At 39.8% G+C, this 13653-nt stretch overlaps 1 protein-coding gene across 4 annotated transcripts in view; it reads left to right on the top strand.

Annotated features, from left to right (window-relative positions):
- The window catches only part of ERCC6L2 (ERCC excision repair 6 like 2), a 124298-nt gene that overhangs the window by 67373 nt on the left and 43272 nt on the right, over positions 1-13653 (top strand). For 2 of the 4 annotated variants that reach the window (XM_019517341.1, XM_019517342.1), the window contains exons 14-17: positions 1840-1939; positions 8546-8698; positions 9800-9880; positions 12448-13546. In XM_019517341.1, the coding sequence (XP_019372886.1) occupies positions 1840-1939; positions 8546-8698; positions 9800-9880; positions 12448-13546 (1433 nt within the window). Of the gene's footprint in view, positions 1-1839; positions 1940-8545; positions 8705-9799; positions 9881-12447; positions 13547-13653 lie in introns of those variants that run through there. The other 2 variants (XM_019517343.1, XM_019517344.1) reach the window with 2 other exon arrangements.

Here is a 13653-nt window from a genome sequence, read left to right as displayed (position 1 = left end):
CCCCCCCCCCAAAAAAAAATTGTGCAGGAGATTAAGGCGGGCTACCCACTGTGCGTTTGGGGCCAGGTGCTTCACCAGCCTCTTCCTGGCAGGGGAGCTGGGCTGGGCTTGGGGCAGATGGGGGCAGGGCAGGCTCAACTGCATGGGGTGGGCAGTGGCAACACTGGGACAGGCGGCTACAGGGAATTTTGGGGTGGCTATAGCCCCCCAAACACCCCCTAGTGCCACCTCTGCTCAGGGCACTGTTCTGCTGCCTTTCCCACATGGGCTCCCAAGAGAAAGGCAGCAGAGTGGAGTGCCCTCAGCAGGGGTGGCACTAGGGCAGGACCTGGGGGGCTAAAGCTCCCCAGAAAGTCCCCATAGCCTCCCCATAGTCCCCCCTCCCAGCGCCACCGCAGCTGGAAGCCCGCCTGCACCCCACACACAAATCCAGGGGGCACATCTCTCCCATGCCTCCCCTGGGAGTACATGCAGTGGCGGGGAGCCACCCCCTTTCCCACCCTCCCCCATGCCCCACAGACGAGCTGCCTGCAGCTCCATCCTTTTCCTAGCCCCAGGATTGCATTCACCACCCTGGCTGGGCAGTACCTGCCCTTCCCCCGCTCCCTCCCTCACCTTGGGGGGGCCTTGATTCCTTCCCCACGCTGCCTCCCCCCTCCCTCAGACTTACCGACAGGACACTGTTTTCCAAGTTGTCTGGCTGCACTCCTGGCTGTGCACATGCATGTGGAATTTATTGGTGAATTATTGGCTACACAAGCCAAAACTGTTGGCCGATAATGTTAATTTTCCAATAAGTGACCGATTATAGCAGCGCATCTCTAAACAATATTTATTAGTTATCCCATTCTGCTAGGCTACCTTACCAAAAATTATAAAATCAAAACAACCATTAAAAGTTATAGTATAAAATGCGTTTGGACAAAGAACATTATCTAAGTATGTCTGGTGTCCTGTTTAAAATGTTTTTCTGAGCTGTTTGTGCTGGGAAAATGCTTTAAAAAAAGATATATAAAGCAGCTCAGTGTTTTGAAACTTCTCACATTTTATTGAGTAAAATGAAGCATTTATGTGCAGTTCCACATTATTATTAGCTCATTATGGCATCCATGCTTTTATAAGTTCTGAGAGGACAGACTATTTTTCTATTTCATTTACCTTCAGAAAAACATCCCTTCTCCCCTGCACACCCTAATCTGCATGTGAAAAAAAATATTGCAAAACTGTGTATTATTGCAGAAATAGCCTTCACAAAATCTGCTTCACAAAATTGCATCTCTGCGGTCTCTTGACATTCATTAAGTCTTTTCTGCAGTTTCTGAAAATAATCCATTAGTAATTTCAGAGATGTAAATACTTCTACTTCATATACATTATTTATGTAATGTATGTAACTTGCACAGTGCTTTATAATATTAAGAGACTGTGGTCCCTGGCCATAAGTTTTATGATCTAACTTGCATATAATGTAAATAAAAAATGATCATGTACAAAATGAGATTGCAAAAAGAGATTAATTTTCAAAGAATAAATAGAGGATGTGTTTTGAAGAGGGCTTTGAGATAGGAGAGAGGTTGGTCCTATGATGTACAGGAATATGAAAGCTGTTTCAACTATATATGGCTTAATGCAGAAGGCACAAAATTAAAAATGAAAGAGAAACACCAATAGGAAGAGTTGGCATGGTAAAACGGTTAATTTCTAAACATACATTTTAAGGAAGTTCTTTTAAAGTGTTTCCTCATTTTATAAATTGTGATTTTACTAATCTCTACAAGAGCTCATTGGACGACTAATACTATACTGTTCTTGAAATTGACTCGGACACTGTCTTTTCAGAGCCTATAGGATCGGTCAGTGCAGGGAAGTGAAAGTTTTCAGGTTAATATCCTTGGGCACTGTGGAGGAGATGATATATTTACGGCAAGTCTACAAACAGGTAAAATGCATACAGTATCACAATACATTTAAAGCAATAATCATAGTCAAATGCCTGGATGAATAAAAGCAAACCTTTAGCAAAGTTGAGTGTAGTTTTACTGGTACTTTAAGTTATATTCTGTTTTATAAAAAATTGTAATTAAAGTGTTTTGCTAATTTATTTTGAAGCTTTCAAATAAATCCTAACTTGTTAGCAGTGACTGGCAGACATATTGTAAATTAGGGGCTTGTGGATTAATGTCTCGGTGCTTGAGACAGCATAATCCTTGGTACCAGGCTATGAGAGTGAGTGCATGTTTCAGTGATTTGTGAAGATGAAGAAAATTCTATTCTTTCTTCTGCTCCTGTAAGGTCTCAGATGAGAAGGGGAAACTGGAATGCAGTCTCAGAAGAGGCTCTTAATTCATTGTGGAGTTAAGATTGACTGCTGCCTCACTACTTTCCACTTCAGCAAAACCAGTATCACATCATTCAGTCCGGTGATTAAGAGAAATTAGAATTTCCCAAAAGGGGTGGGAGGAGAGAGCCCAGGGAGAGCCTGGACAGACTTTTCAGTTTTTCTCACCATGAGATTTTCAAAGAGAGCCGAGCCTTGAGAAGCAACCTACGTGTGGTTTGCAAAGGGTCTGAAATAGTAGCTGTGCATTGTGAACTTTTCTATTTGCTTCCCTGGGTGTTAGTTCAGAGACTAATGATGCAACGAGCAAATACCATTGTTTTAATTATTCCACTACTGGTGAAAGCTAGGTAGAAAAAGAAGGAGGTTTGATTAACTGAAATTAACATTTTTATTTTGAAATTCTAAGATACTAGTAGATTTTTAACACCATATAGTCTGATTGAAGAGTGGGGGGTGGTGGCTACTGGTTTCATTTTCCCAAAGGGAGGGTTTTAGAAGCTGGGCTAAATAAACTTGGGAAGTGTTCAGTACCTGCCTTATGAGTGTCGTTGTCTGCTGTTAACTCTATGTTCATGTACATCAAGGGTGTCAAAAAGCTGGCCTGCATGCTTTTTGCTGACCCTGTCATCCAACCTGTGGTGCTCCCTGTCAATCTTGAACTGGCGTCACATGCTGCATGCAGCATGCATGCACTGGCCCTGACCCTGGCTCAGTGTGCTGCATGCAGAACTTGTCTGGGGTATGCACTGAGTGCGATACCTGTGCTGAACCGTTTCTGTATGCTGGATCTCGGACTGGTCTGGATCAGGCCCACAGACTGGCCCTACATGCTAGATCCAATACTCAGGACCAGTCCAGCCTGGGCACTGCATGCAGTGCATGCCTTGGACTGGCTCCACGCTCTGTAAATGACATGCCCTGGACTGGGGCTGAGGTGTGCTGCATATGGAGCATGAGACTGGAGCCAATATGTACATACCATACAGCACACATGGGACCAGTCCTGGATGCACACTACGTGGTGGTGCCTGTGCAGAACCAGGCGTCTGTGCTAGATCTGACACATGCAGCTGGTCTCTGGGCCCAATCTGACTGGTGGTCCAGTGAGCTGAATGAGTTGATCTGCTTGCTTGTTCTGAAGGAGAAAAAAGTGAAGAACTAACACTGAGAGTTGTCTAAGGGTAACACTAGCATGGTAAATGTTATAGTAATTGCTGCTTGTCATGTTTTTGAAGCAGGCCCCTAACTTCCTCTTCAGTCTTGTAGGCTAAGCACAGACAATCAAAAAACCTGAGGCTGAATCAATTCGATCTTTGCAGGTTAGTCTAAGCTGCATAGATTGAACCGTAAGCCAGTGAACAGACATTTACATGCCTCCCCGCTCAGCTAGAGCAGACAGCTTGGGCCAAGGCTAACCCACCCATTCTGCGAGTGGGGTTTTGCAGGAAAGGTGCAAAGCATCCTGGGATGCTAGGGGACTGTGAGTTAATTTGAATCTGGAGGAGATCTGGGACAGAAGTTCAATAGACCAATTTAACCTAAATCAGTTAAGTCTAATACTACATCCATCCAGGCTTATCTTAAACTGATTTTGGTCATTTTGAAAGTGGTTTATTTGCACTGACCTTCTGAGCTAAGTACAGGCGGTCAAAAAGCCTGAAGCTGAATCAGTTCAGTCTTTGCAGGTTAGTCTAAACTGCACAGATTAAATTGAAACAGAAGTGGACAGACATTTACCTTTGTTTCAGGAAATGCAGCCACAGACCTGCAGTGGCTCAGGCCAGAAGCTGGGGCGGGGGGGCGCTAAAGCACTGCTCTCTGACTGTGTTCACTTCCTCTTCCTGCTGCCCCTGAGGTCTCTGTGATTTGCAGTCTAGACTTACATCAGCAAGACTCTGCTAGGTTGCTCATCACTTCCTCTTCCTGCTTCCAGGCGCCTCTGGGATTTGTAGTCCACAGTTGCAGCCAGCAATAAGTTTGAGCAGGGGAAGGGGTGTTTAGCTCGCCTCCCTGGCCCCAGCTGAGGTTTGCCATGGGGGGGCAGTACTCCCTTTGTAGAATGGGCTGCATCCCCAGCCAGGCTTGCCCTGCTCCCACCCCACTTTGTCAGCCAGCCCTCACTGCTCCAGCTAGGGAGCAGAGGGGTGGGGCCAGCCCTGCTCACTGGAGCAGACAGCCCAGCACGGCCCAGGGCTAGAAAGCATGCTGGGATCCTGGGGGGCTATGATTTCACTTGAACCAGGAAGGGGTTTGGAACAGAAGTTTCATAAACAGGTTTGACCCAAATCAGTTAAGTCGGATACTGCATTCAATCAGATTTATTTTAAACTGGTTTCAGCCATTTTGAATCTGGTTTATGTGCACTGAACTTCTGTTCTGTTACAGGCTTAAACCAGTATCTGATCAGTTAAACCAGTATAAGTGTAACTTCTGTCTCCAGCACTGTTGCATAACAGATTTGAACCTGTTTCCGATCACTTACACCAGTTTACGTGTAATTTCTGTGCCTGGCCATAGTGTCTCACAACCCAGGAGAGTTATGAGAATTCTGAAGGCCTTTCCCTTCCCCCTGAGAAGTAGATACAAAAGAGATTATAAGCTGTCTTGTTTTCAGAACAGTTTGAAATCAAGAGCAAGAACAAAACAAGAATTGGGGCACAGGCTTTTATTTTCTGAATGGAAAGCGCAGAGAATGAAGTCACATATATTGATTGTTTACATCCACAAAACAGCAGCAGAAACTCACTAGTTCCTAACTTTTTTTTTTTTTTTTTTCTGTGTGTACTGTTCACTTAATTGAGAATTTTCTGGTAAATAACAGGATTTTTTGCTGCATACTTACTGATAATCTAATTTTGATAAGGGAAATTATTTTGTTTGTAAAGTATGAGTAACTACTTAGCATTTCTTTAAGAGCTAACATCTGCTGTCCTCAACACTCCACTTTGGAAAGTTTTATCCTGTTGTTTCATCACTTGCTGAAAAACATACTTACACTGATATTAATGGGGAGTATATACATCCTGCTTTGCTCACTGTTACTTTCATTATAAGTCTTTTTTCATTGTTAGAGGGTTTTCTTTTTGCTGGCAGCTGTGATCAATTTGAAAAATAAACACAGGGAAAGCTTTGGAAGCTAAGACTTTCTGTTGGGAATGCTGTCAGAATAGGTCATTATTTAGGCCTACCAGCTTTGACATCCCTTTAAACATTAGCAAGCATGTTGTTTTTAAAAATTATTCCTTTTTACATTGTAATAATTATCTGAAATCCTAATTAAATGCATGTTTGGGAAACCTTAACTGAAAGTATTGTAAAGTAAATTGATATTGAGTATTTTTAGTTGGTTTTAACATGACTTTAGTACAGAATAGGACATTCTTTGTCAGCTTTGCAAAGCTCTAACAAAACTTTTTGCTTTAGTTCTAGCAGGCATGTTAGGGCCAGATTGTGCAGCTCAGTGTACAGAACTGGATGTGTGCATGCACATTACTACTGCAAATATGCAAAATACTAACAGGCATAGAAGAACAAATATTTAACCAATGAGCTATAAAGCACTAGTTCATGTAGCTGAGTTCATAGGTATGCATACAGTTGTATTTGTAAATTGTTAAAAATCTCTTTTAAGTACAAGAAGGGTAACTTAAGACTTGCAAATCTAAGGACTGGATTTTCATTAAGCTTCTGTGAATATATCCACATTAGCAGATGGATCATTGAAGTGAATATCTGTGTATCTGTATAAGCAGGTAATATGGCATTTAACTACCATTTGGATGTGCAGTTCCTAAATTTTGTCTTGCACATGAACGTATTTGTACAGGCAGTCCTCAGACTTATGACACAATTGGTTCCTGAAAACCATGTCTTAAGTCAAAACATTGTAACTCAGAACTGATTTTCCCATAAGAAACAGTGTTATAAATGGGGGATTGGTTCTTGAACCAAGGCCCGATACCTTATTTTCACCAAAAATACCCCATAATTTTGTACTCAATCAATTATAGGTGAGTAATAGAGCTACATTAATGTATTTATATTCTAAATAGCAATCATACTGATTTGGAAGGACTTATTTGAGGAGACTTTGCTGGATGTTTTGAAGGGCTCTTAATTGGGCTTTTTGAAGGGTTCTTGGCTGGAGACTTTTCAGGAGTCTTGTCTGCTTTCTTAAAGAAAGTGTCCAAGGAAGTTTGGACAGATGTTCTCCAGGGAGATGGGGGACGCAGCGAACTTGTTCGCTGGCATGGCTTGGCGTCAGATCAAGTGTCGTAAAGTCGAAATTGACGTCATAAAGTTGAAACAGGGTGTCAATTTATAAACGTTGTAAGTGTGAAACGTTGTAACTCAAAACATTGTAAGTCAAGGACTGCCTGTATATGCAAGTGAGGAAATTTCACTTCTTATGATTTCATTAATAGAGAACTGCTGAAAAGTGTGACCTTATCCAGAACTTGCTGCAAGTATTTTGTTTCCATAAGATATATTTTATATAGTATTGAGACAAAAAGCTCCTGAGTTCCAAGGCTCTTTTTCAGTCACTGAAGGGCATGCAGTTACTTTTATGTTCTCTAAGATTTTGTTCACTGCCTTTTGATTTTTTCAGGCAGTAGTGAAAAGCATAAAAAGCCTACTTTGCCTGTTAGGAGTCACTCATGTTTGTGTAGTTTCACTAACATGCCATTCTGTACTAGTGTGCAAGGCATCGCCAAATAGACACCTGTAGTTAGTGTTTTAAAGTGTAAATAATAGACTTAATGCAAATAACTCTGCTTGAAAAGCTTTTGTTTCATTTCGTTTAGATTATATTATTGAGAAATATACTTGATTTTGAAATTACTTATACATTTTTCTTTATAATGGTATACAATTTGAGGGGGGACCCCAGAAACTGCCAGAAAACATAACAAGTAGTATACTATAAGTATAAAAATAGGCAAACTAAAGTCTGTGATGCATGCATCTTTAGCTGTGGCCATATGACTGCTATGGTACAAGTAGAGTGATGTAAATTTAGGGCTGCATCCAGCTGTAATTTGTGACTGACTTGTGTGTTTCAAGTGGATATTTGTCCTTTAACAATTGGCTTCCTAATGCCAGAATTACCATCATGTATCCCTTAAAGGCTACCAGTATCCTAAGAGCTATAGAAAAATGCTATATTTTCTTGCATACCACATGGCCCTAAATAAGGTCTTGTTTTTGGAAGCTGACTGCAGACGAAAAGGTTTTTCCAGAGTTCTGGTGGACAGCTGAATATACGCAGCAGCTCGCTTGACCTCAGACAGTTCACTAGCTACTTCAGGTGAAAGCTGTAGTATTAACCCTTTCAGAGCTACTGCTGAATTGGCAACAGTTTTTGGATGCTCAGCCAAAAGTTATTACCAAATCAGCAGCAGTTGTGAGAGAGTTAAAACTGGACCCTGCCTGTGCTGCTTGCCAGTCCAGAATGAAATGGAAGTCATTACGGCATAGCCTCTCTGTTTAAGACACTCCTCCATTTTGGAGGACTGATTTTTGGGGAACGGTGCATGTGGTATGCAAGTAAATATGGAATTACAGTTGTGGTACCCATAACAGCCATAAGTTCGGCCACCTTACTGCTCTTTATGTCAAAGTACATTGGTTACAAAAATGTTGAACATTTGAAGTCACTTGAAGCACAGCTGAACCCACCTGATTTTCAAGCATGTTCAGTTGTCTGCTGCACCGATGATTTTCTTAAGTTGATTAGTCTTGCACAACTGTGCACTTAGTCACTTTTCACTGTACACTAGAGCAGGTTATAATTTAAATTTTCCCAGGACAAATGATCCATTGACCATATTCAGTGTTCACAGTATCTGAGTGTGTGAAAGAATGACCACATAAATATTTAAAGAAAAATAGGTTGCAAATAGTCAAGATGCAGTGGAATACTGATGTCTAAGAAGGCTGAGATAGCAGGTTTCTGATCTTGGGCGGATAACAACGAAATAAGTAGGCTTAAAATATACTTTTCTTTTCCTATTTAAAAAACTAGTCAAATTAATATCATAACACAATGGCAACATCTGCCAGGGGAATTCAAACAAAATGTCCTCCCTTAGGATATTGTATGTGCCTCCAACTAAAGCTGTGTATATAATGTGAATGCCAGGAAATTCTGACATGTTATTGGAGCAAACACTTCTGAAATCTCTTGTGTTGTTCTGTTTTTAGCAACTTCACTGTGTGGTAGTTGGAAGTGAAAATGCTAAGCGATATTTTGAGGCCGTGCAAGGATCAAAGGAACATAAAGGAGAGCTTTTTGGGATCCGTAACCTTTTCAAACTTCGGACCCACGGGTCCTGCCTTACAAAGGACATCCTGGAGGTGTGAAGGTTTCCTTCTGAATTTTAGATACTAGCTTCACATATTTTTCTTCTCTCAAAATATTTTACTGTAAATATGAATGGAGATGTCTTGCAGAGCAGTATTGTGAAACTTAATAATACCAGTTTACAAGGTGCCTTAATTAACCTTTGGCTTCTAGTTTCTCACTTCCATTCATGCCAAAAAATTCCCTGTAATAAAAAAATAAAAAAATAAATGTGGAAAATGTGTCTAAATTTAGATTTGTCAGGAGATCACTGAAATCCTTTTCTGTTCTTAATCAAAAATATCACAATCGATTGTGTGATGTTTCTACTTTTCTTCAGTTATACCTATATCTAGTTCTGTAACTATATATTACTGCAGGGCTGTCCAGAACCCCCAACCACACACTGTACAGGTTACATACCCCTGAGCTTAATGCTGTGGGGCCTGCACACTGTGCCATGCTGCACTGCACAGGCCCCTGACACATTAAGTAATTCCTGTCTTTACATTTATGTGTAGGTCAAGGTATCTAATATAATGTGGTATGCGTCATCTCTGAATTAAGCTTAGAACATTAAGAACTTCTTTAAATGAGTCCATCATAGTCCTTTCTAAGCAATTTAACTTCAAAATTGAAGCTTCTCTGGGATAATCTCAACCAAAGTGATGGTTTCGTGATGCGTTTTAAGCAAATCTTTAATGCCATTTTTGGATTATGTAAACATGGGAAAGATTCATATTGGGGATATTTCAACTCCAAGCTGTTTTTGCAAGGAAGACAAAATGTAATCTTGACTGGTACTGTCAATAAAGAAAGTACGGTGCTTGGAAAACTTGTTCTACATGTAATGAAATTATGTGCATCTGTATAGGACTCGCTCATTGCTTAGCAGGAGCTTGAGATCACACTGCCAGTCCAGTGAGTCTTTCCATAAATAGAAATATGGCAATTTTGAGTTTTATCTGATTGATTAATCTACTTTTGAATGTTTGCACCTAGATAGAAAGGGTATGATTTTTAAAGTTTTGATTTCTTACCTGGTAGTGTTAACACACATGCTTCCTTCTCTCTAATATAAAATATGCTTGCCTTTCATCCTTTGGCTATTTTAGAGGGAGGGGAAAGTGGAAGCCGGAGTCATGACAGCCACTACTTGGCTGAAGGAGGAGCCTCCATCATGTAGATCAGAAATGGTGAGTTGCCTTTGTGTATGTCATACAGAATGGAGTGTGAAAGTTTCCTTTGTTTCGGTTAGTATGTAGAGCAAATATCTGTATCAGAAGCTAGAAACAAAAGTTAAGGGTTAACATCAAAAAGTAGTATGTTCTGATATAACCACAGCCTTTCGTTACTTTACCTTGGAATAAGAAGAAAGGTTCAGACAATGGAATGTGCTGAATCTCAGGTAATAGTCTATCAAAATACCTTTAAAATACTCCTTAAAATATCATCAGACTAGTGGATATCTTTTCCTTTTAAAACATATTCATTTGCTGTACAACAACAAATATTGACTTGTTGAATGGGTTATTTGATAAATGGTATCTGGAACCACAAGATTGGACCTAAACTGATTTGACTTCAGTGACTCCAGGCCTGTTTATTCTAAGTAAGGATCTGCCTCTTACAGTGCCTAAAACAGAATATTTAAAGTAAACATCAGCACTTTACACAAAACCTAAATAATTGGTCTCACTCTGGGCCAGGGAATTGAGCAGGAAGCTCCATTGGTTTGGAGATTAGAATTCCCCCAGGCCTTGAAACTGCTGAATAGTCACATATATACAGCAAAAATAGCTCCAATGAATTCTGTTTAGAGTGATGCTGGATTTAAAATTACAGCAAAATAAACTTTGCCTCTATGGAAGCATCTATCAGTTTAATCCCTTGAATCTGTGAGTTTTTCATCCAGCTTCATTGTGAAGGATTATTATTATTTATATTTCGGGTAACCAAATATGGGAATGGGATGTGGTGATAGCCTATAATAAAGCTGAGCCAAAAATGGTTATTCTGGCCTGCAGTTTTTTTTAAATGCTTTAAGGGCATTTCATGAAAAGCCAGAGAGAGAGAAAAAGTAAGATTCTCTTCAAAACAATTAGCATCCTGGGGCACTTTTACATGTGCTCTGGGGGTGGGGGTGGCCCTTTAATTACAGCGGCTCTGAGAGCTGCTGTAATTAAAGTACTGCAGCATCTCATGTATTAGCATCCTCACTCTTCAAAATGGTGGCAGGGCTCTTGAACTAAAACTCTTTGGTGAGCTTTAGTTCAAGTGCCCCCACCGCCATTTTGAAGTGCAAGGGTGCTGATACACAAGACATGGGAGGCTGCGGGAGCACAGTAATTACCGTGCTCCAGCAGGCTTGATTAATCGAGTCTGCTCTGATGCACTGTAATTAGTGTGTCAGGGCAGGCTCTGCACTCATGTACAAGCACCCCTGGTGTTTGGGACAGACTCAGATTCAGTTGAAGTCAAGTAGATAAGAACTTTAAAACTATTTTCATCTCCCTTAACCCGAGTGAGTCCTCTGTTTACAAGCTTTTGGTTCTTGGGTGGGTTTCTTTCTGTTTTTGACCAAAAGTTTCATTCTGGTCCTGAGAGACCCAGTAAGAGTTTTATAAAAAACCCAGAAAGAGTCTTGTAAAAACTGATACATTTTCACAGAAGTTTTGGTTCTAATGAATCATTCAGGGCTTAGGGTTTAAGAAATTTCTCAACTAGCTCTTTGAAGATAATTCTGATAGAAACAAAGACAAATAACTGTGGCCCACAGAGTTGAATTGCTGATTGTCCATAATCTTAGGTCTCATCTTCTTGGGAATTTTTTTGGTGCAACTGGAGGCGTGAATTTCAACTGCTTATTGCTATATCAATTTATCCTCCATTTTCGATGCGGATGTAATTGTAGATGTGTTTGTGGGATTTTTTTTGTTTATAATGTTAAGTGAAAATCTACTCTTCTACTGAAATAAATGTGTCCACAGACGGGGTTGTACCTTGATAATTATTTGTATGACTGGAAGTATGTTTCCATGTAGACAAGACCTTAATTTTTTACCCTTCTGTTTTGATCTTCCATATACACCTTGAATTTTGTCTGTACTTAATGTATACAGTTCAGTTCCTGTTTTTTTTTTAAACTTCAAAATATTTTGTACTTGTTAAATTATAATTGTTTGTGTGTTTGGCTATATTGGGCTTTAAGCAGTTCTAGAGAAGAAGGTTGTTTGTACTCCCTGCTCTTTTAAACTGTTTTAATTAGGAGTTTTGGCTGCCATATCTTAAGAGGTTGACCACCCTGTTGTCGGTTTTCTTTTAAAATAATTTTATTGTGCAGTATTTTGCACAGTTGAATTTTATCTTTCAGGCCAAACAACTTAACCATTAGAAGTTTGCACCAAAATGAATGATTTTGAAACATAAATCCAATAGTATGTTCATTGGACAAATGCAAATTGTTCACTAACAGCCAAATTGTAGACAGCATGTATTGCTATATTTTTAGGAAAAAATATAGTAATGTTCACTGTTTGTCATAACCTGTATTGCAATATTTTGTTGAAATTTTCTCTTTACTTACTACTTGTTTATTGTATATACTCTTTAGTCACTTTGTATAGATTGAATTCTATAATTAAATGAAGTCCCAGTTCCTGAATTAAGATCTATTTTTTTCTATAACAATGTCTAATTTTAAATCTTTAACTTGTTTTATTTATAATTTAACTTGTCTGACAATTGTTTTCAATATTTTTAGCATGCAGAATCAGGTTATGAAGAAGATAAAGATCCTGTCAGACCTCGGGAACACTTGATGAAAGACGAATTTGATTTTTCAAGTGAAGGTAGCAGTGATGAAATTATGGGAAATTCAAGGAAAAAACAAGACAAAAACAATGCAAGTAACACAGATCCACAGGGGCAACCTACGTTAATGCAGTGCGGTTTCTCTAAGTTGTTAGAGAGAGAAATTAAAACCACCCTGGAAAGAGATCATTCCAGTGGTTCTGACCATTCAAGTTCTGACTGTCCGTCTGTGAGACAGAGATTGAATGTAAATGGCAAGTGTGCTGGTCTTCAGAAAACTCAGAGTCATAACCATATTTTAGGGCAGTGGAAAACCGCAAAGTCACGGAATAGTAGCAAAAAACCAGATATACAGAGTTTGACTATACCTGCAGATTTGCCTGTTTTGTCAGCTTCTGAGGATGAGAGGGACATGGAAAGTAAAAATAAGGAACAGTGCATTTCAAACCAGGTTGCTATAGTCATGGACACTGAAGGCAGCTCAGAAGAGAGTGATGATATCATCTTTCCTTCCCATGTTCCAGCTCATCAGGCACCTGTTCCTACTAAAAGTGTTAATAAATATGAGCCCCTTTCAGGAAAATCTGAAGGGTCAGATACCAAAAATAACACCATTCTTGCATCTAAGGGAGACTGTCAGCAATCTCTGAACCATAATACCTGGTCAACCTCCAGAAAAACCAACTTTTTGAAACATGCCCAAGAGATGACAACAGATATACAAGGTACAAGTGATATTAGTGATGAGTCTGATGATATTGAAATGTTCCTACAGTCCAAGCCAAAAAAACTAAGACATGTTAACTCGTTCAAGTGGAAAAAAAAGTGTAATCTAAACAAGGGATTTGGTAACTCTTCCAAAACCATGCTGCAAGTAAAGACAACAGGCAAACTAGAAAAGGAAAGTGATTCACAGACTATAGATGAATTTTCATCTTCTGAAGATAATTTACCAGTTGAAAAAGCTCACTTCACTAAGCAAAGCCATAGGTGCAAAATTCAGAGGTACAGAATTCCTTTTGAATCCAAATCACCCTGTCAAATTAAAGGTGCTTCTGTTACACTGGTGAAACCCAGTTGCTTCCATAGCCCCAAGACCGCTGTATGTAAGGAAGCAAGTGCCAGACAGGAGGAACAAGGCTTGCTGGACAGATAT

Source organism: Gavialis gangeticus, unplaced genomic scaffold (assembly GCF_001723915.1).
Source record: "Gavialis gangeticus isolate Ggan-Ray unplaced genomic scaffold, GavGan_comp1, whole genome shotgun sequence".
NCBI lineage: Eukaryota > Metazoa > Chordata > Crocodylia > Gavialidae > Gavialis > Gavialis gangeticus.
This window is presented reverse-complemented; position numbering and strand designations above follow the sequence as displayed.